The sequence below is a fragment of the Amblyraja radiata genome, chromosome 33, assembly GCF_010909765.2.
Source record: "Amblyraja radiata isolate CabotCenter1 chromosome 33, sAmbRad1.1.pri, whole genome shotgun sequence".
Classification (NCBI taxonomy): domain Eukaryota; kingdom Metazoa; phylum Chordata; class Chondrichthyes; order Rajiformes; family Rajidae; genus Amblyraja; species Amblyraja radiata.
The window spans coordinates 21,060,960-21,084,417 of NC_045988.1; the positions used below are offsets into that span (position 1 = coordinate 21,060,960).

At 43.0% G+C, this 23,458-nt stretch overlaps 1 protein-coding gene across 1 annotated transcript; it reads left to right on the plus strand.

Annotated features, from left to right (window-relative positions):
* The first annotated feature begins 1,232 nt into the window (after positions 1-1,232).
* On the plus strand, positions 1,233-22,783 carry tmem218 (transmembrane protein 218). Its single transcript, XM_033049998.1, has 4 exons — positions 1,233-1,291; positions 8,212-8,332; positions 10,383-10,488; positions 19,867-22,783. Exons 2-4 carry the CDS (start codon positions 8,223-8,225, stop codon positions 19,999-20,001), a joined length of 351 nt encoding a protein of 116 aa, XP_032905889.1. The 5' UTR covers positions 1,233-1,291; positions 8,212-8,222; the 3' UTR covers positions 20,002-22,783.
* The last annotated feature ends 675 nt before the right edge of the window (positions 22,784-23,458 follow it).

A 23,458-nucleotide genomic window follows, 5' to 3' on the forward strand; every position in this document is an offset into this window, starting at 1 on the left:
CCAAACGGCTTCTTCCCTTCTGTTATGGCCCTCACATAGGCAAGGAAGCAGTCCAAGTCTCCTCTACCTCTTTGTGGACATTGTACTTTGTCTCTAGAACTGTTGCCCTATCATGATTTGCATCGCCAGCAGTGACAATTCACATTACCGATTGCACTTGTGTTTGGCTTGATTACACTTATGTGTAGTATTATCTAATTTGATGGGATACCATGCAAAACAAATATTTTCACTTTACCTCAGTACAGGTGACAAAAATATACTTAAACCTTGTATGACACTGAGAACATTCACTCCGTGTATTGGGAGCATATCAAAATCCAGCATTAAAGGCAGAAAAGTCTTATGATCACAAAACTATCAATCACCTCATCCCCAACCAACTCACCACTGCCTCCTGCCCAACTGTGGCAGAGTCTGCCATTCCCACATTAGCCTCTCACTTCCAAACCCACAGAACAGGGTTGGAAGCATGAAGAAGTCACAAGAGACCACAGATGCTAGGATTTGGAGTAAAAGTTATTGAAGACATTTCTGTGGTCGAGCACCATCTGTGGAGGGAACGGGGTGGTCGACATTTCAAGTCGAAACGCTGCATCCAGACTGGAAGCAAGTCATCCTACGAAGTAGATATTATGTTATTTTGTATACATTTGTGGCATTTGATGTCACGGTGAACATTAGCAGACAATGTATGTCGGGTCACACCAGAGACTCTGTGTTTCTTATCGTCTCTCCCCTCAGACGCCCAAGGAGAGACACAAATGCTGGAGCAACTCAGCAGGTCAGGCAGCATCCCTGGAGAACATGGATAGGAGATTTTTCGGTTTGGGACCCTACCTCAGACTTCCTCAAGTGTGTCAGAGGTAAGGAAGGAGAGAAATGTAAAACCAGAGGGAGGGATATGAGGGAGGCAGGGGAAGGAGGCTCAGACTCCCCTCAGATGGCCTTCAGACTTGCCTCACACCGTCAGGCTCCCAACAAACTGATCAGACACTCCCCACACACATGCCCCTCACACAGACTCCCGTCCTACACACACACTCCCCTCGTACACACATTTCCCTCATACATGTACACACACTTCCCTCATACATGTACACACACTTCCCTCATACATTCACACACACTGCCCTCGCGCTATCAGACCCTCCGTCGCTAAGCGTTTGCGAACCTGCCAACGACGGTGCCTCTGATTGGTCGTGGCGCTGCATTGGCCAATAGCAGCGGCGTTTACTTGGCGGCGCGGGCAGCGCGTTGCTAGGGCTGAGGTGCCGGGGCGGCGGATCAGGTGAGCAACCACGATGGACGGTGCATGAAGTTGTAGGAATAATAAGTATTGGGGATGATGGGGAACGGCCCGGCCTTCACAGAGTAGCTCAGCGGGACAGGCAGCATTTCCAGAGAGAAGGAATGGGTGACGTTCGGTGTAAACCAGCATCTTCAGTTCCTTCCTACACATGTATCACAGTGTCAGGCCGGTCCGGCTACCCTTTACCACAGCATGTCCACCTGGTGAATGTTGGCACACCTGGTGAATGTTTGATTAACTCAGCAGGCCAGGCAGCATCCCAGACGTGGATTTAGTTTAGTTGGCTTAGTTTGTTGTCACGTCTACCGGAGAATCGTTAAAAGCTTTTGTTTCGTGCTATCAAGACCAGTCAACAGAAAGACAGCACACGATTGATTACAATCGAGCCACTTACAATGTTTGGATATCAGCATGGATATGTGTCTTTATGGGTTGGGATGCTTCTTCGGACTGATTGTAGTCGGGGGAGAAAGGTGGAAGAGAGGTGGGACAAAATGCTGAAGTAACTCAGCAGTCCAGACTATCCATTTTCTCCAGAGATGATGCCTAACCCGCTGAGTGTCTCCAGCATTTTGTGTCTATCTTTTGTTTTAACCTGAATCTGCAGTTCCTTTTTATCACGGGCAATGGGAGTTTACTTTGCAGGTGGGTGGGCAAAGGCTGGAGATGAAAAGGAGACAAAAGGGCAGAAATAAGGAACTGCTGATGCTGGCTCCAAGGATAGATACAAAATGCTGCAGTGGGGTCAGGCAGCATCCCTGGAGAAAATGGATAGGTGACCTTTCGGACTGGCACCCTTCCTCAAAAAGGTGTCAGATTCAGAGAGACAAGGTGTGAAATGTAAAGCAGAGGGAGGGATAATGGGGGTAGTTGGAATGGAATAGTGGGAGAAATTAGTGTGCATTGGGGGAGGGAGGGGGAGTGGGTGGAGGGCACAGGCAATAGCGAGTGCAGAGTAATTGGAGAATTCAATGTTCATGTTGTTAGGTTGTAAGCTACGTAGACGGAATATGAAATACTGTTCCAATTTGAGAGTAGCTTCAATTTGGCAAGGAGGAAACACAAGACAGAAAGCTCGGAATGGAAATGGGAGTTTAAATAGTTAACAATCAGCAGACCCAGTAGGCCTTAGCATACAGAGCACTGGTGTTTGATGGAATGATTGCCAATCTACCTACGCTTGGTCTCGCCAATGTAAAGTGGGTCGTACCAGGAGCAGCAAATGCAGTAGATGAGGTTTGAGGAGGTGCATGGAAACCTGTCTCACCTTGAATATCTGTTGGTGTCTGGATGGAAGTGAGGGAGGAGGTGTAGGTGTTGTCAGGTGTTGTGTTATGTCTCCAGCGGTTGCAGAACTGGGAGACACCAAGGGGACGTGGGTGAGGAATCCATCCACAATATCATAGGGGAAAACACATTTACTGAAGAAACAGGACATCTCAGATTTCTTGAGTGGAATGTTGCTGCTGTTGTTAGTATTAAAGAAGATAAAGAAATTACTGCCAAATGCTCCACTATCGAGAGTCATCGACATGAAATATGAAATCTCCCGCAGATGTTATATAGGAAAAGGATACAAAAGGATTCAAAGTAACATTAGCAAATTTGCAGATGACACAAAGCTGGGTGGCAGTGTGAACTGTGAGGAGGATGCCATGAGAATGCAGGGTGACTTGGACAGGTTGGGGGAGTGGGCAGATAGATATATCCTTTATTGTCATTCAGACCTTTCGGTCTGAACGAAATTATGTTGCCTGCAGTCATACACAGAATCAATAATAACAAAACATACAATAAACACCAAATTAAACATCCACCACAGTGAGTTCACCAAGCACATCCTCACTGTGATGGAGGCAAAGTCTTAGTCTCCGTCTCTTCCCTCCTTGTTCTCCCTCTGCGCTGAGGCGATCGATCCAGGCCGAAGATGCCGCTCTCCAGTCCAGTGGACCTCCGTGGTGATGTCGCCGCCGCCGAAAGCCGGAACGCCGTCTGCGCTCCGAGACGGCCCGCCACAGCATCAGCTCCGGGCAGCCGCCCCAGCTCCAGGTCCCGCAGTCTCCGCTCCGGGCCGCCGCCCCAGCTCCAGGTCCCGCAGTCTCCGCTCCGGGCCGCCGCCCCAGCTCCGGGTCCCGCAGTCTCCGCTCCGGGCTGCTGCCCCAGCTCCGGGTCCCGCAGTCTCCGCTCCGGGCTGCCGCCCCAGCTCCGGGCTGCCGCCCCACATCCGGGTCCCGCAGTCTCTGCTCTGGGCCGCTGCCCCAGCTCCGGGTCCCGCAGTCTCCGCTCCAGGCCGCTGCCCCAGCTCCGGGTCCCGCAGTCTCCGTTCCGGGCCGCCGCCCCAGCTCCGGGTCCCGCAGTCTCTGCTCCGGACCGCTGCCCCAGCTCCGGGCCGCCGCCCCCAGCTCCGGGTTCCGCAGTCGCCGTTCCAGGTCCCGCAGTCTCCGCTCCGGGCCGCCGCCCCAGCTCCGGGCCGCCGCCCCAGTTCCAGGCCGCTGCCCCAGCTCCGGGTCCCACAGTCTCAGCTCCGAGCCCCGCAGCATCAGCTCCAGGCCGCCGCCGAAAGCCAGAACGCCGCACCAGCAAGTCGGGCCACCGCTGCCTTAGCCCCAAAGACGGCCAGCCTCTCGTTGGTAAGTCCTGGCTGGCTCTGCCTCCGGAGCCTCGGGGTCGGTCGCAGGTTGGAGGCCGCCAGCTCCGCCATTAGGCCTCAGCGCAGACGGAGGCAGAGAAGGGGGATACGACACGAAAAAGTCGCATTCCCCTGAAGGAAGAGACAGAGAACATGTTTCACCCCCTCTAACACAACCCAACAAACTAAAACTTAACCAAAACAAGACAAAAAAAACAACAGAAAAAAGTAAAAACAGACGGACTGCAGGCGAGCCGCAGCTGTTAACAGCGCCGCCACTTCCGGACATGGCAGATGAAGTTTAATGTGGATAAATGTGAGGTTATGCACTTTGGTAGCAAAATCAGGAAGGCAGATTACTATCTAAATGGCGTCAAGTTGTGAAAAGGGGAAGTACAACGGGATCTGGGGGTCCTTGTACAGCAGTCTATGAAAGTAAGCACGCAGGTACAGCAGGCAGTGAAGAAAGCGAATGGCATGTTGGCCTTTATAACAAGAGGAATCGAATATAGGAGCAAAGAGGTCCTTCTGCAGTTGTACAGAGCCCTAGTGAGACCACACCTGGAGTATTGTGTGCAGTTTTGGTCCCCTAATTTGAGGAAGGACATTCTTGCTATTGAGGGAGTGCAGCGTAGGTTTACAAGGTTAATTCCCGGGATGGCGGGACTGTCATATGCTGAGAGAATGGAGCAGCTGGGCTTGTACACTCTGGAGTTTAGAAGGATGAGAGGGTATCTATTGAAACATATAAAATTGTAAAAGGCTTGGACATACTAGAGGCACGAAACATGTTCCCGATGTTGGGGTAGTCCAGAACCAGGGGCCACAGTTTAAGAATAAGGAGTAAGCCATTTAGAACGGAGACGAGGAAACACTTCATCTCACAGAGAGTGGTGAGTCTGTGGAATTCTCTGCCTCAGAGGGCGGTGGAGGCAGGTTCTCTGGATGCTTTCAAGAGAGAGCTAGATAGGGCTCTTAAAAATAGCGGGGTCAAGGGATATGGGAAGAAGACAGGAACGGGGTACTGATTGGGGATGATCAGCCATGATCACATTGAATGATGGTGCTGGCTCGAAGGACCAAATGGCCCACTCCTGCACCTATTGTCTATTGATATCCTGTGGGGTTTTCTGTAAATCGACAGATTTGGGGGTTGGAGGGAATGTATTCGGTGGTGGAAGAAAATTGGCAAAGTTACTGGGGTTAGGGTGTGAGATTAAGTTGAAGCGAGAGGAAATACAGCTAATAACGCGTGTTGTGGGGTGAAGGCTGCACAGTTTAAAAATAAGTAAGGTGTGAGAGTTGACATCAGCATTGCAGATGCAATGGTGATGGAGATACTTTAAATCAGAATAGTAGAGGTGGAATTGTGAGTCATTGGACATGTAGTAACTGAGGAGTCAAGCCCTCAGGCAGTCTGAGCAATGTTAGGGATCAAAATTAATTAATTTTAATCTAAGTAAGGGCAAGAGAAAGGAGCAGTACAGATGGAACCATTATTTAAAAAAACAATAAATACTAAATAGAATGAAAACAATATTCAAATATTGTTGCAAAAGGCAGGAATAGTTGAGCAGCTCCGCGCTGACTCAATGAGGGATGGAGAGAGCAATTAGGGGTGAAATTCTTGACATGTAACTGGACAATAGCAGGACAGCTACTTATTATTCATGCCTAAAGGAAGTCTGTGGAGCATATAATGGCAGGTTATTCACAATAGGTTATTTTACACAACAAAATTGCAATGTTCTTCCTTGTGAATCTTCAAGGAAACCAGATGATTGGGGTTAAGTAGAATTTGCTGAAGGTGAAGATGATTATGTCAGAATAATGATGGATGGAGATATGTAAAGATTAAACGGTGGGGTTGGATGGTTGAGAAAGAGATAAAACAAAAAAACAATGTCTTGACAGTTTGACAAACCTAAATGCTGGTCTTCCCCATGTTCTCGCAAGTCTTTTTGCATTGTTTTCTGATGCAAACTTGGAAATTACTACAAAATACCTCACACTCACTTTGATATTACCATGAAAAACAGTTAATTTGCCTCCTCGCTTTGACACAATTGTTTGCAAACAATTATTTTGAAGACTTTTAATCCTTCAATCCCTACCAACTTAAAAAAATAAATGTAAGGACATATAATAGTAACTAGACCCCTTGGGCCCCTTCCCCCAATGCGGGGGTGGCGATGAGAGTTTCCCTCCCGCCCGATTGACCCACGCTGATTCAGTTTGTGTGAGTTTATTGGGTCTAATGGCTTTGTGTTCTTCTTCCTTTCGTGTCCATCTTACAAATGGTGACCTCGCTGTCATCGTCCGTCCTGAAAAGGATGCAAGCTTCCGCGATAATCAGTGGAAGCCATCACTTGTCGCATTAGATGATGGTGGGAGCAGAATTAGCTCAGGATACTTCCAGTTTCCAGCCCCGCCACGTGGACCCTTCTGCTATGGGGTCATTCTTAATCATATTAATGTAACTAGTGTTTTCATATAGATTATTCATTTCTAAAGTATTAAAATTAATTAATTTCGAAATAGGCTTGAGATTATTCAGATAACACAGTGTCTACAAAAAGAGGTTGGACAAACTTGGATTGTTTTCTTTGGAATGCTTAAGGTTAAAGGGAAGACCTGATAGAAGTATATAAAATTATGAGTGGTATAGAGTGAATAGACATTCAAAAACTTTTTCACAAGGTGGACATGGCAAAAGACTAGAGGGCATAGATTTAAGATTAAGGGGTAAAGTTTAAAAAAGATCTGCGGGGCTAGCTGTTTACACAGGGTGGTGGATACCCAGAACGTGCTGTCAGAGGTGTCAGAGCAGATGCAGTAGTGGGATTTAAGAGGCTTTTAGATAGGCAGACAATGGAGGAATGTAGAAAATGATGTCGAGATAAACCGGAGGCAGTTAAAATTAGCCCGTCTTTTTTTTACACAAATCAATTTGGTTATCACCTTATCACCACCCAGTCTCTGTCTCTACCTCCACCCTGCCTTGCGCCATCTGCCCATCAACCACTTCTCACCTGGATACATTTGTTGCTTGCCAGCTCCTGCTGTGCCCTTCCCTCACACCTCTTTATGCTGGCTATCTTCCCTTCATACCTTTGAGTCAAAACATGACTACCCCTTTTCCTCCACCCATGTTACCTGACCTGCTGAGTCCTCCCATCAACTTTTTTTTTCGCTCCGGATTCAACCATCTACAGTTTCTTGTATCTATTTCATTCTTTGTACATTTGCAAACCTGGGTAATCAAGTTCTATTCAGTTTAGAAATACAGTAACAATCCATTAATAGCAGTCCTGTTTGGAAATCCCAATGGCTCAGCATCTGCCTCATCGAGTTTTGTTTGCCAACTGCTTTTAAACTCATCCCTGGGTCCTGTTTCAATGCTCCCTTTAAAGACAATGAGGACCAAGTTCTTGTGCCTCTTTTAAACACACTTGGGCCTTGTTTCCCATGTTCCCTTTAAATATACCACATTCCTGATTCCCATATACCTATTAGACTCACCTTGGCCCTGTTCTCCCTTAGTTTTAAACTCATAAGATCATATGTGATAGGAGCAGAATTAGGGCATTCGGCCCATCAAGTCTACTCCGCCATTCAATCATGGCTGATCTATCTCTCCCTCCCAACCTAATTCTCCTGCTTTCTCCCATAACCCCTGACACCCCTACTAATCAAGAATCTATCCATGCCTTAAATACTCCCCAGGGACCTGTTTACTGAGCTCTCTTTAAACATCTGATTCACTGTTAAAAATATTATTTCACTGTGCCACATTTAAAAATAGGAATTAAAAATGTCTTAATGTATTAATAAGAGTAATATCCTGTAGTTTGGAAAATCTACCAGTCCGAAGTTGCTAGGATCAAGATATATTTTCCTTAAAATCTATGTAACTAAGTTCCTTCCTGTTAGGATGATGTCAACATTGTAAACATATTTTCCTTCAGGCGAACTGCTAGTTTACAGCTTCTGAAAGATCAGAAGATGAGGAGACATATCTGGCTAATTGCATGCACCACTCATAGCCTTCTCAATATTCTTTGATACCTCTGTGTTAGTTAACGGTGCATTGCATAAAATAATTTGAGGAAAGAGAAAACATTTAATTAAAAAACATAATTGGGTGGAAAATCTAAGGAAGCCACTGAAAGGATGGACTAAGAATTATGGTGAGGCTGGAATATAAACATTTATCTACTGACATTTTTTTTTTCTTTCTAGAGCTAAAGCTCTTTTATTTTGCTTGCAGCAATCTTCACAATGGCTGGTATCGTGATGGGGGTAGGACCAGGGATTTTTATCCTTGCTGTCATTTGGGTTTTGTCTTTTTTGATATGTAACCTGCTGTCTCGATCAGGAGGCGTGGTCAGGTAAGGCACTATTTACTGCTCAAACCTTCCAGACAAATGTAACACACACACACACACACACACACACACACACACACACACGGAAATCGCTATCAAAACATGGGGGGGACAGGGGACACACCATTTGTTGACGGCCGCAAGCGCATGCTCACACACACACTCACACACACACGAGGCTTCGGAGGCTTCAGCCGTGGGCCCTATGGACGGTAATTAGTGATGGGTGCCAGCAGTCGCCGAAAAAATCGCGTAAGGCCCACATCCAGCGCGGAGAAGCAACGCTAAATGCAGCTCAACTCTGCTTGTCTCGCCGGGTTAACCTACAGCCCTGTCTGGACTGACGGGACACCAGTCCGGAGCCATGGAGCTAGGGCTGCTTCTCCGTGCTGGTTGTAAACCTGGGCCGTCGTTGGCAGGTAGAGTTGACAGGCAGAGTTGAGTTAGGTTTAGCGCTTCTCTGCGCTGGCTTTGGGGCTGGTGGCACCGTTCCCGCCTGACTACCGACGTCTCTGGCCACCCCCGGTCATGGGGCGGGGGGGGGGGGCACGGGTGGGGACGGGAATGGTCCAGTGGCGGTGCGGCAGCGATTGCAGCGCCGGAGTTCCGGGCTTGAACCTGGCTGCCGATGAGGCGCAGGTCTGTGTCCAGGACTGCCGAGAGTGTTTTAACTTGACGTGAGCATGCAATTCAAGCTCCGCTCTGATCTTTGCCCCACCAGGACGCCTCCCTCCTCCAATCACCAAGCTCTATCCTCAGTCCCACCCCCCTACTTCCGCCTCTGACCCACACCTCCCTCCTCCAATCATCGTGCTGAATGAACCAATGAAATTCGCGGTCAGCACCGGCTACCACCTACGAGAACCTTCAAGACTCTGCGACCTCCTGGCGACCCACCTACGGTTCGAGAATTCTTCATTTCTAGTCGCCGCTAATTTTTCAACATGTTTTTCAACATTTTCAACATGTTGAAAAATTCACGGCGACCATAATAAGGCCGTGACTAGTTCCCAGAATGCGGGAACTCCTCACTATGAAGACGACTCCCAGGCAACCACCCGCGAACATGTGGCGACTACATAGTCGCCTAAAAGTCGGCTAAAGTGGGACAGGCCCATTAGGCTAACCGTTTTTATTAGGTTATTGAGACACCTGTCCGAAATAGCTGATTTGTCCAAGGCTGAGAGCATAAACCAAGTTCAACATTTTGCACCAAATCAGATTCATTCTAAATGGTCAATGATTATTCATCATGAATCTATTTTTAAGCTATTTTAAACTTTTTTTGAGGCACAAGGCAAAACAAACATTCTTTCTTCCTTCAGTCCGATCTCTCTTTTTCATTTGTCTTTTGTGTAATGATGTTGAATGTTGCATAAGTTACACTCGACGAGCAATAGTGAATGGTTCTAGTCACGAAGCAAGGAGCATGGAGAGTGGGAGTAAGTAGGTCACGTTACAGAACAAGGAGCATAGTGAGCCCGAGAGAATAGGTCAGGCCACAGATTACGGATGGAGCATGGGTGACAATGGGTCAGGTCACTAAATATTGCTAACTAGCGGAAAACATGGCTACTCAACACTGTTCTGGCTGTTTGTATTATTTTTTTAGAAAAGCTCCTTAATATACTCTCAGAATACTTGTTAAGTACTTGCATTTTGTTTCACACATTTGCCACTGTTCAATATTCAAGTAAATTGCTTGCAATGATCTCTCTAGCTATGTTGCATGCACACACGAGTGCATACTAATCCACAGGCACAATTTTGCATTACAAATAGAGCAATAATTGCACAAAATATTAAAGTAAGATTGTATATATTGTACAAATGAGCAGCGATCATGTATTCAAGATTCTAGAAATGTATTAATTAGCAAGAATCAGTGCACCAGTGAAAGTTTACATTTGTTTGAAGTAAATTTGTCTTCCACTCAATAATTTTGGTCTCCGAGTACCTTGCATTGCCAGGTAGTTGAGAAACCTCTGAAATAAAATGGCTTCTGCAATATTGTCTGTTCTGTAATAAGGAATCGATGTGTTATTGTATGCAGCTGGCTTTCGATTGTATTGGTTTTCCTCCTGGCATTGATAATCACCATGATCCTCATCTTTTTTCCTCGAGCTAAGGAAACACCTGAACCAGTGACAGAAGACGTGGTAAGAACAGTGTTTGTGTCTAGTTTTATAACCTGCCTCTGAGCTTTTATTAAAAACAATGAACTGTGTGCAAGCAACAGAACTTTATCAAGCCTCGGGCAACCTCATTTTTCACATATGCAGTGCACAACATATTGATTTCCGTGTGAGATGAAGTACTGTACCTACAGCATAAATCCAGGAAAACTCCCAGAAGAATAAATCAAAGGTTTAAAGTAAAAACACAATAAACCCCAGCAGTAAAATAAATTCCCTTCACTATATCACAAGTTCGCTCAATCCATTTAATTACAGAGAATGATTTTGGGCTCTCATGTCATCCTCTGGTCAAAGAATCAAGGCTCACTTATTGAGGTCACCTGAATTGATGTGACCTCTGATCTTTGATTTATAAATTATGTCAGCATACTAGAGCCTCGTATTAGGATCTAAATTTTATTGTCATTAAATTTTTCTCGAATGATTTTCAGTTTCTAAAATTGCGAAAATTGGACCATGCTTATGCTGCAGGAAAAGAAAAATGGACAAAGAGAGCAAAGGCAAAATAAGAAGTTTAGTTTAGGTGATGTCACACAGTTTTTGTTAATAAATCATAGGAAGGGAAAAAGTGAGAATAAATACAAAGTTCCAAAACAAGTGTGGCACAGAAAAGAGGAAGAAAGGCACAGAGTATGTAAAGTTAACTTTACAAGTAATGTTTAGAGGGGCAATGATTGTAGAAGCATTAACAAAGTAGGAAGTTGGTGGTGGGGGTGAGGGGGGGGGGGGTTGTTTTGTGAAGGTGCAATCAGGATGAGGTGGGATTCACATGTTAGATGAGAAGCATGTCACACAATAACGCAGGTGTCGTAAGGAGGACAGAAACCTCCCGTGGAGCAGAAGGTCAGAATTAGGCCATTCGGCCCATCAGGTCTACTCCGCCATTCAATCATGGCTGATCTACCTTTCCCTCTCAACCCCATCCTCCTGCCTTCTCCCCAACCCTTTTTCTTTTCAAATTTTTGCATCTCCAAAAAGTGTTACTATTCCCATGGTAGCACCTCCCTCTTCTAGTTTGATATAATTGTCAGCTAAGGAAAAAAAATTGTCTTATGATTGTAAAAAACATATTTAATGAAGATAGTTTTTTTTTAAGTCAGTGATTGAACAAGAAAAAAGATGATGAAATACAATGAAATACTGAGATAAGTCTGACAGTGTTGGAATCTCATTGCAGAATCTCAATTTTAAAACATCTATAAATAATTAATGACCATTGAGGAGAATATATGAAGTTAGCAAGGAATAAGATCAAGTGTAGAATTTCATCTGAGGTCAGAGTAGAGATCATTTTCAACAATGTATATAAAGAGTCAAGAAATCACAGAGGGTGAAGTGATTTATTGATATGAGTAAGCTGAACAAACTGTAAAGAAATAAGAGAATCAACAATTTTATTAACTCATTAATTTGCTGGAATTCAAAAATTAAATGTTAATTTAATTACACTGCAGAGGAATGAGGATGGTTGCCTGAGGGTATGTGGTTTGAAAGAAGCTGCTGAACCTCGAGTCGAATCAGAAGCATAAGATTAGGTTGCATAATGAGTAGAGCTCATTGGTGTTGAAAAGGAACAACGTGACAGAGCCTGGAGGAATATTTGAGCTAATATAGTCTGAGGACTGAAAGCCAATTGTACAACGGATATAGAATTTCTTTGAGAGGAAATCCAGACAAGAGAACTTGGAAATACTCAATTGTAGGCCATGTTATGAAACACTGGAGTTGTTCAAGTTGATGACAGTGGAATTAACATGTTTGTGAGCTCTTTTCCAGATGTATTAAAAAAATTGCAGAATGTGACTAATGGTGTGGTTGTGCTAAAACAAATCTTGGTAATCATGTTTCTGTAATGCAATGCATGAGTTCCAAACCAAGCTAGCTGCCTTTGAGAGATTTGAGTGCTAATGGTCTCTAGCACTTATTAGCAGAATTATTTCAGTCATAGAGTTGTACTGCACAAAAATGCTCAGCCTACCACATCCACACTAATACCATTTTATGCATTAGGTTTGTATCCTTCTATGCCTTGCCTATTTAACTACATGTCTAAATGTCTCTTAAACATAGTGATTGTTTCTGACTCCGTCACCACCTCTGGTTCTCCGGCGTAAATGATACCTCAGATCACCTTTAAACCTTCTACTTCTCACCTTAAAACTATGCCCTCTAGTTTTTGATACCCTACCATAGGATGAGATTGTAGCTATCTACCTATCTATGTCTCTCATAATCTGAAATACTTTTATCAGATAACCCCTTCGGCTCTATCGCTCCAGTAAAAGCCAGCCCAGACTATAATCTTTACCTACAACTAAAGTTCTCCAATCAATGCAACATTCTCAGGAAAATATTTTAGTTGTGGAAAAACGCCCTTCGGCCCACCGAATCCCCGCACCGACCAGCGATCTCTGTACACAAGCACTATCCTACACATTAGGGACAATTTTGTACAATTTTACCAAAGCCAATTAACCTACAAACCTGCACGGCTTTGGAGTGTGGGACAAAACCAGAGCACCTTGAGCAAACCCACGCGGTCACAGGGAGAACATAAAAAATCCGTACAGACAGCATCCGTAATCAGGATTGAACCATGGTCTCTGGCGCTGTAAGGTAGCAACTCTAGTCACTGCGCCACCATGCCACCTCTATTTTAAGCACTCTGCTTACATTATTTTTTTTGGCTGGTATTGCTTTGGGATCAGAGTTGCATTTTGGTGTTGCAATTAATACCAATGGTATTAATTGAAAAATAAAAATTTTCAAAAGGTGAGTGTGACATGAACTTTTATAGCCATTTTTATAGTCAGTACTTCCAGTGGTCTCCGTTCACTGAGAGTTCCAGCAGTTTGCTTCCTCAGAGGAGGTTCAAAAACCCACCTTCTGACATGTTATAGGTGCTGATTTCAGGGAGGCAATATAAAGAGATATACTGCATCTGGGCTAGCTGCAGCTGCATAGAAGGAAATGTGCACGTTTGCCTTGCTTATAGATTGTTTCTGTTTGGTATTGGTGTCCATCGATTAAAAACAAGTTAGGAACAGGATGTCATAGAAAAATACACAAGATCTTAAAAATGATAGTCCCCTAATTTGAAAATAATTTAGCTGAGCTTGTATAGTTCACTAGATGACTGCAACACCACCCCCAGCTGATTAGATGTGAAATTTTACAAACCTGACATTAAAACGGAACTGTGTTGCAGTGAGCGTCGGCTAACTTCCACCTATGATCAAATAATAACTACCAGGATACCAATTAGCAGGGCACAGGGCAGGACCTCACGAACCAATGAACTATTAATATTACATGGCCCAAGCTCTCTGTACGGCTCACAGTACCAGGCCCCACTAATTGGCTCATTAAAGAATGAGGTGTGTTAAACGAGCACCCTGCTAGTCCACAGGAGATTTTGTTCTGCCGCTGAGGTGGAGTTTATTCTTCCTCAACATCTTTGTAGTGAATCAAGCTCCTTGTATTGCTGGAATAGAGTACACAGCCAAACACTCCTGGGGGGGCAATGATTACCATTCGTTAGCATTCTGTTTCTGTCTCTTTTTGGCTGTTTTCCTCTCAAACCTGATTAATATTTTAGACCGCACATGAAGTTGCAGATTTGCATGTTAACATTATTTAGATATTTGAGATAAAGCATTCTTTAAAACAGGATTGCAAGCAATTTTCAACGGCGAGAGCATGTAAATGGTTATAGAAATCTGTACTTATCACTCATAAACGGTAGATGATCAGAATAGCACAGGTATCTGGACATTGATGATTTCTTGTTAAATTTCATTTAGATTTTTAGGATTTGTGAAAAGTTGCGTAAAAAAATTATTGACATCTGTAGAGAAAATTTGCTATTTTGTCATGCTATTTCTGAATATCTGAAGCTCATCCACTCATTTGTTTCTCATTATTCTGAAATCTAGATTCCTTTCATTATTCAAAATGTTGATGAGGCTAAATTTAGAGTAACATGTTCAGCTTTGGCCACCCTGCTATAGGCAAGACATTGTTAAGCTGGAAAGAGTGCTGAGTAGATTTACGAGGATGTTGCCAGGATTTAAGATTTACGAGGATGTTTGCAGGACTTGAGGGCCTGAGCTATAGGGAGAGGATGGGCAGGATAGGACTTTATTCCTTGGAACACAAGTGGATGAGGGGTGATCTTATAGAGATATATAAGATCATGAGAGGAATAGATTGAGTAGATCCAGAGTAGGGGAATCGAGAAGCATAGAGCATAGGTTTAAGGTGAGAGGTGAAAGATTTAATTGGAATCTGAGGAGCATATGGTGGATATATGGAATGAAATGCCAGAGAAGGTAGTTGAGGCAGATACTATAACAATACTTAAAATACATTTGGACACATACATGGTCAGGAAAGGTTTAGAGGGATATGGGCCAAAAGCAGGCAGGTGAGACCAGTATAAATGGGGCAACTTGATCGGCATGGGTATTTTGGGACGATAGGCCTGTTTTTGTGCAGTACTACTCTATGAATCTATGTTCCTTTTTTTTTTTCTTTTTTTTTTTATAAAGGGCAGTCTCCTGGTCTCAACTATCCATCTGTTCCAGCTGTTGGTAGCACTCTATATTCAATTATGTTTTTCCATATTTTCTCATGACAGAGAAGGAAGTCAAATTGGCCCATCGAGTAATTTCTTTCCCAACAGTCATATCAACTCCCTCATAGATTCTGCCACACGCCCACACACTAGAGGCAATTTACTGTGGCCAACTTACCTACCAACTAGCGTAAATTTGTGATGTGGGAGGAAACAAGAGCATATGGGGAAACGGATACAATTACAGTGAGAAGTGCAAACTCTACACAGATTGTACCAGAGGTGAAGATTGAAACCAGTTTGCTGGAGTTGTAGGGTAGCACCAATGCTTATTGCACCACTGTGTTGCTTGTTATCTAGTACACATTGGTGTATGGTCTGCATTCTTCTTGCTCTCTCTTTCTCGCAGCTGAATCTTTAGGTGTCCAGCATTGTTTCCTACAATGAAACCATGCAGCTATGGTTCTATTGAACAGATGCCCCGTCGAAAGGATTTTATCCCGATGCATCACAGCATGATTTGGGAACAGCTCCAACCAAGGCCACAAGGAATTGCAGAGAGTTGTGGATGTAGCCCAGACCATCATGCAAACTAGCCCCCCTTCCATTGACTGCATTTACACCACGCTGCCTCGGGATCAAGGACCAGTCTATCCTTGGTCACTTCCTCTTCTCCCCTCTTACATCAGTCAAGAGGTACAGTAGTTTGAAGACGCATACCTCCAGATTCAGGGACAGTTTCTTCCCAGCTGTTATCAGGCAACTGAACTGTCCTCTCACCAGCTAGAGAACAGTCCTGACCTCCCATCTATCTCATTGGACACCTTCAAACCATCTTTAATCGGACTTTATTGGATTTATCTTGCATTAAACATTATACCCTTTATCCCGTATCCATACACTGTGGACAGTTTGATTGTAATCATTTATCTTCTTTTTATTGACTGGATAGCACGCAACAAAAAGATTTTCACTGTACCTTGGTACATGTGACAATAATAAAGTAAACTGTTAGGAGGTACACAAAATTGCTGGGGAAACTCAGCGGGTGCAGCAGCATCTATGGAGCGAAGGAAATAGGCGACGTTTCGGGCCGAAACCCTTCCTCAACCCTTCGCTCCATAGATGCTGCTGCACCCGCTGAGTTTCCCCAGCAATTTTGTGTACCTTCGATATTCCAGCATCTGCAGTTCCCTTTTGAATAAACTGTTAGGATACTTGTTCTAGCAGATTCCAATATATGAGAGTCTATCCATGTATGTAAATGTGAGTATGTTCCTTCTACATATTACCCAAAAGAAGAAAGCCTAATGCTATGAGCAAATAGTTGGGGTTTGAATCCTCACTGTCCACATTCAGAAGTAGCATTAAGATCATACTGATACATTCATCAATTTCAGTGAGTTTGTGAAGATACTGTTGTTCTAAGTTGCAAATACTGGGCAATGTGACAACTGAGATATGATTTGTATGGTACCATGTGTGATTTTGTTTATAAATTTGATTTTGTTTCTTAAATTTCCATCAACATTTACTATTGTTCAGTAGTCAGTCAGCTTTATGGGCCTGTCCCACTTACGCGACTTTCTCGGCGACTGCCGGCACCCGTCATAGGTCGTTGCAGGCCGCCGAAAATTTTCAACATGTTGAAAATTCAGCGGCAACCATAACAAGGTAGACTCTTTTGCCGACCATTCACGACCATACAGGCTTCACCCCGCGACATGTCGCCAGGGTGTTGCCTGTATGGTCGTGAGTAGTCTCCTTAGTCGCCCAAAGAGTCGTAGCGTATTTCTGGTCGCCATAGAATTTTCAACATGTTGCGTAAGTGGGACAGGCCCATTAGTCTTCAAATAGTATTTTCCATTCTCCAAATATGCGAGGGCACTGGAGATAGTTGAAATTTTGTCATTGATCTTTGCCTTGCGAGCAAGTTCTCCTGAATGTGATCCGTGTTTTACAGAGCTTCACCGAGAGTTTGATTGCTTGGGGTAGTTCTGTGGCAGAGGCAGAGGCAGCCTGGAGAGAATACAAGATATCATGGAAGGAGTGATATATCTTCCATTTGTAATGCAACTGTGCTAATATCCAGTGAGGTTCATAGCTTCCTATATTATAGGGAATAATAATAATAAATTTTATTTAATGGGCGCCTTTCAGACATCTCAAGGACACCTTACATAGTAATCGGAATAACATATAATCGGAATATAACAAGTAATAAAGACATCACAGAGACACAAATTAAAAACAGAATTCAATCCAAAAACAGAAAATCAAAAACACAGTGTGAAGAGAGAGCAGCGGCAGCCAAAGCGCGCCAGCGTCCACTCTCTCTTCACGGCAGCCATCTTGGAGATGTTGCTCTCGGCGGGCCAGAGCTCCAGCGCGTCGCTCCAGCGCGGCGAGCCCAGGCAAGGCGTCGCCCGCTTCGCTCCAGCGCTTCAACGCTGTGCCGCCGCCGAGGCCGAGGTGCTGGGCGGACCCCGCCAGGAAACGGCGCTCCAAGCCCGCAGGTAGGCCACGAGGACGGGTCGACGGGCAGCCCGGAGAAAAGGCTGCCACATCGACCAGGTAGGGACCTAGAAATAAAGTTTACACCTACCCCCCACGTTAAAAAGACCATATCCCCTACAAACAAAAAACAGGACTCACTTAAAACTATAAAAAAAAGGGAAGTCACCAATTGTCACAGAGCTGTCTCCTCATTCCATCTGCAGGTTTTTAGCAAGTGAATGACGTCTGTTTAATTACCTTGGAACACGTCTGTAGCTTCCATCCATCGTTCTGCCCCCCTCCCCCCTACTCCTTATACATTAAGTAACAGTGTAATGAGCCTGAAGAGGGGTCCTGACCCGAAACGTATTTTTCCATTTCCTCCAAGCTCTGCCGCCTACTTGCTGAGTTCTCCCAGCAATTTATTGTTTGCTCCAGATTCCAGCATTTTCAGACTCTTGTGTCTCCAAGGAAGAGCATACTGCAGACTGCCAGATCTTCAGCTTGTACCTGGGATGTAGAATTTCTTGGATGCCACAACCTATGCACACATTGTAATCAAAGTTGCGGCTGAGATACTTGGGAGTTCCCACTGAATTGACCTTACTGAAGCATAACCACCTGAAGAAAGTTTGAAGGGTCCCGACCAAATCACTGATCCATGTTTTCAAGAGGTGCTGCCTAATCCACCGTGTTAATCCAACATTTTGTGGTTTTTGCTCAAGATTCCAACATCTGCAGTTCCTTTTGTCTGACATAAATACATTCTCCAGTTCAGGAGAATTTGTTCTTGAAGATATTGAATGGATATGACCTCCCAATGAGAGTCCATCTGCTCATCATCATCATTGTTCCTAATCTATGACATCTTGTTAAAGGGAGGTATTTAGCTGCAGCTGGGATTGTCTCATAACGAGAGGAAAAGATGTTGCTAAGATATCTGCTTCTTGTCTTGCGAGTAGAAAGGAATGCTGGTTTATACCAAAGATGGCACAAAGTGCTGGGGTAACAACGTGTCAGGCAGCATTTCTGGAGAAAAAGGATGAGTTACATATCGGGTTGGGACCCGTCAGACTGTCTGAAGTGTACCAACCCAAAACGTTACCCATCCTTTTTCTACAGACATGCTGCCTGACCCGCTGAGTTACTTCAGCACTTTGTGTCTACGACTGCTTGTTGTCTTCCTTATTTGTCCTGTCATGAGGCACTCCTCGCAAATGCCAACTAAAGGACCCTTAACTGGTTATTACAGAGAGCTGCAGTTTCCCGTACAGAACTTTCTTGCATTAATCAAATCAACATTTCACACCGGCACATTATTTGCCTAGTCTGCTTATGTACAGCAGACATTATTAACTAGGTAACACCCTTTCCAATGTGATGACATGCTATAAATATGTGTATGTATTACATATTTTATTGGAAACAAATCAGCACCCTAACACCAAAATGGAATAAGCTCTGCAGACAAATTTTGTACATATGCCTTTTAAATTTGCTTTTATCAGTTTCTGTTATTAAAAGATTACTTCAGATACAACCAAACATGAATAATTCCCCTTCTCAACGGGGAGGGAAATAACAAAACAACTGTATAAAGCTTGCTTGGAGTCAGTCCATAAATTTGTTACATCGTGAAGAAAATTTACATTCAAGATTCCGTTCATTTTACTATCGGCTGCGTAGAATTAAACAACCTATCTTTGTACTCCTTACGGTGTAATTTCTTCCTAGGGTAAAATTACCGCTGGCACTATCCTTTCTCTGCAATGTTGGATATTTGTAGGCAGCACTCAAGACTGGGAGCTCTGTTTGTTTCTCATTCATAGTTTAGACTACTGAGTCCATTTTCACTGATGCTTCCATCAACCGGAGTCATATGCTAATTCAGCACACATTGGTAATCAAAACCTTGGCCTTTTAATTTGAGCACCTCAGGACCTCTGGGAAGGTTTATATTTGACGAAGTATTATCGCAGCATTTCTGCTTTGTCTGATTCAGATGAGCATTATTCGATGTAATATTCAGATGGCCATTTTTGATTTTGTTCACCAGCTCAGTTGATAATCTATGAGATCTTAATAAAGGGATGCACTTGGTTGCAGCTGAGGTTTTCCCATAAAGAGAGGAAAACAAGTTGCTAAGAATATCTGCTTGTTGCTTACTAAGCTGTTTGCTTTAAATATATTTGCAACTTGCTTGCTTTCTCCCTTGGAGGGAGAATGTATTGAAAGTTGGATCCATTCCTCTTTTCTTTATCTTTCAGATTTTCGACAATTTCTTCATTGGCCGCTATTGTCTGCTGTGTATATTGATTGTGGGATTCCTGGCAGGCTTGATTCTACTATTCCCTTATTACCTTGTGGAGCATATAGAAGCCAAACCCCTTCGAAGCTTCTGAGAAGCAATCCACAGTCCCTGGACTCCGTCTGTATTTGTAACTTACCTGAGTTTATTTTTGAGAAAAACATCGAGTGGATATTGAAATATCTGTTGAGGAACGGCAGACAAGCATTAATGCCAAACCTTCTTTAAAAGAAAAGTCAAAATGAATTGTCTGTTTTTATTTTTCTGCCATTTCCCAAGGGTCCGTGGTTTTTGTTGAAAAAGGAAATGAAAAGATTTTCTTTGAATTGAGCAGCACGCTAGTGAAAAAAGATTAGTATTGAGGACATGTAGTAATTAGAAGAGAAGGACTCCGAAATCATATAAATGTCAGCGCAAAATAAGTCCATTCTTGGTTGATATGCAGAAATTTTCAGCCTAATTTGTCCTTTTTCTTCTCGTCTCTAAATCCATGTTGTCTTTTCATACCCAGTGGCCACATGATACTTACCTGAACAATTCTGGCCAAGTGTAGTTGGGTTTCAATGATAAATATTATTGACGTTATCAAGGGTTCATGTGTATATTCAAGCAGCATCACTGAATAGTGATCAGATGTTGGCATTGCAGTATATTCTTCCAAGGATGATGAATATAGAGACCAGACCAAAAACCATTTCTGCTTTCTGTTTGAGAATACTGGAAAAATGAGCAATATCCTTTGTTTCCCACACTGCAAATTCCAAATATCTAGGTAAAATAAGATGTGGCGATGTACATAAAAAAAACCTGAACATGCATATGAGGCACGATAAATAGATATTCATGTCTCATCTTGACTTCTCACAAGCCTGATTCTGATTCACTAGTGAATTTCTACCAAAGGGACTAACCTAGTGAATCTATATTAACTGCAGACATTTTGCAATTTTGACCTGCACAACTTTTAGATATCTTGAGGCAATAGAAGAGAATACAGTACAGATTTCCTGTTATGACTGCTATCTAAACAAAAGGCTACATTAGATTTTTTTTGTTGGAATAGAGGAGGTTATTTACTGGTTTAAAATTATGACTGAAATGATCAGATTAAACAGAACCGACTGTTTCCATTGGAAGAGGTACTTACATTTATAAAGTGACCTGAATCTAGTCAATGTTTCAAGGGTCTTCAGATATATGTTTTCGCAAACAATTGACACTAAAACAAGAGCTAATAGACCAAAAGCTTTGCCAAAGAGATAGGTTATAAATGTTCTTTGGGAGAGGTAAGGAGGTAGAGTGGTTTAGGGAGTGAATTTACGAACTTGAAGGCGAGGATACCAATTATGAAACATTGGAAGGGTGAAAGTATTGGAATTGAAAATGAGGATGGGAATTTTTAAGATGAAGCTGTTGCACTACGGCATGCATCCTAGTAAGGATCCTAGGGTGGGAAATATAACAGGAGTTGGGATTCTAAGAGTTTGATTGAAACAAAGATTGTGGCAACATTTGAGAATTGCAGCTGAAGAGTTATATGTGGAAAGTAGGGTCACGACAGCATTTAAGAAGTGGCTTGATTAACATTTTAGTTGTTTAGGCATAGAGGACTATGGACCATGTGCTGAGAAAGGGGGTTAATATAGGAGAGGTGTCCATTAGTTAGTGTGGGTCCAATTACCCGTTTTCATGCTGTACAATTCGATGATTCTATGACGTGGAGCATGCAAGTGGAGTTGGAATGACTTGTGAACAGATTGGGCTGGACAGCCTTGTTCCCATGTATTTTAACCCTTCCTGCATTTTGTGGGGAAAAGGTCTCTGGCTTTACTGGATGCTGTTCCCCTATAACAAAGGGGCCGTGTTAGGAATGGCTGGCTGAACAATCATGAATCACTCCGAGGGACCAACCAGCCAAGATTTTTTGCGATTAACTATTTAACATGACTTTCTGTATATTACGATTATTTTAGGTTTTAGAGACCATTTGTGGCCATTATAAATAATATTTTTGTGGCCATTATAAATAATATTTTTTTTATTCTGTAAATATACTGTTTTATATCACAAATAAATGGTGGAAGATCTTAACCATCAAGCAGCATCAGTGTGAAGAGACACCAGTTAACACTTTGGGTCAATAACTCTTCCTTAAAATTGTTCCGAGAAAGGGTCATCGACTTTGAATATTAATTGGTTTCTCTTTCCACAAACTCAGTTTCCAGCATTTATGTTTTTGTTTTGGTTTCCAACATCTGCAGTTTTATTTGCCTTCCTTTACAGCTTTAAATGTGCTTATTAAAAACTGAAAATTCAGTAAACTATAAACTCTTAAAATAAAAAAAGCTGTTTCAACTCCCATATCTGAGCCTGGAACTTGTGAATCGGGTGGGATTTGCAGCTCTTTCCGTGTAGGTCCATAGACGTTCAATGATGAATTTGACACCAGGTGGCATTGCATTGCCACCTAGAGACCAAAATTATGAACTGTACTTGTATAATATTGTTCAGTTGTCGATGAAAAATGGGAGTAATGGAAATAAATTTCTAAATGAAGGCCATAAAAGTAAATGGACTATGAAAAAAAAAAGTCAAGGTAAAGCAATATAATGCATATGTTGTGCTGTCGTACATTATAACAATTCTGTATAATAATTATAGTTAAATTTAATCTAGACGCGACAGATTTATTCTGCTGTATGTGATTAGGTATTCTTCCTGTATGATTAATCCTCTTCCCTAATATGCCCTTTCTCACAAGTTCCAGAGCACAGCAAACTAATTTAAATCAAACAGGATACAATACCTAATACCTAACCTCTAAGTTTTTCTGGAATCAAATTGTATATTAAACTACATTAATCTTCTATTTATAATTCAGTGTTTTCCAATTTTTTTCCTTCTTTGACACATAAACGGTAATGTAAATGGACTTGATGTACAGTTTAGCCATGTTATAATTAAATGGATCGGGGGGTTGGAAATAACCTTTCATCGAGGATGTTTGAACTCTGCAGCAAGATAAAGTTAGGTTGAGTGGATGGGGAAAAAAACCTGGCAAATGGAGCTAAATATAGAAAAGGACACAAAGTGTTGGAGTAACTCAGCAACGTCAGGCAGCATGTGTAGGAAGGAACTGTAGATGCTGGTTTACACTGAAGCATCTTTGGAAAACATGGAGAGGTGACGTTTTGGGTCGTGACCCTTCTTAAGAAGAGAGGGTTGTCGAGAATTAGTGATCTTATTGAAATATAAGATCCAAAGGAGCTATGACAGACAGATGTTGAAATGTTTCCACAGTGGAGGGTCTCACATGAGGAATAATAATGGCTAGAAGATAATTGAGGAGCATAGGAATTTATTTTCTCTGGAATTCTAGAACTCCCCTGGAGGACTGCTACATCACTGGAGACATTTAAAGAGGACGTAAATACAATTTTGAAGGCAGAGCCCGAGGAGCAATGTAACTAGTACAGAAGAGGAGCTGTGGCCTGGGGCAGATCAGCCATGCTTATATTGAATAGTGGGCAGGTGGCCTACTATCTTGTGTT

What these genes read in the sequence shown, in the direction of transcription:
- tmem218 (XM_033049998.1), top strand. Translation starts at nt 8,223, where the DNA reads ATGGCTGGTATCGTGATGGGGGTAGGACCAGGGATTTTTATCCTTGCT. An exon ending in CGATCAGGAGGCGTGGTCAG is followed by an intron (nt 8,333 to 10,382) that starts GTAAGGCACTAT and finishes TATTGTATGCAG; the next exon opens with CTGGCTTTCGATTGTATTGG. An exon ending in AACCAGTGACAGAAGACGTG is followed by an intron (nt 10,489 to 19,866) that starts GTAAGAACAGTG and finishes TTTATCTTTCAG; the next exon opens with ATTTTCGACAATTTCTTCAT.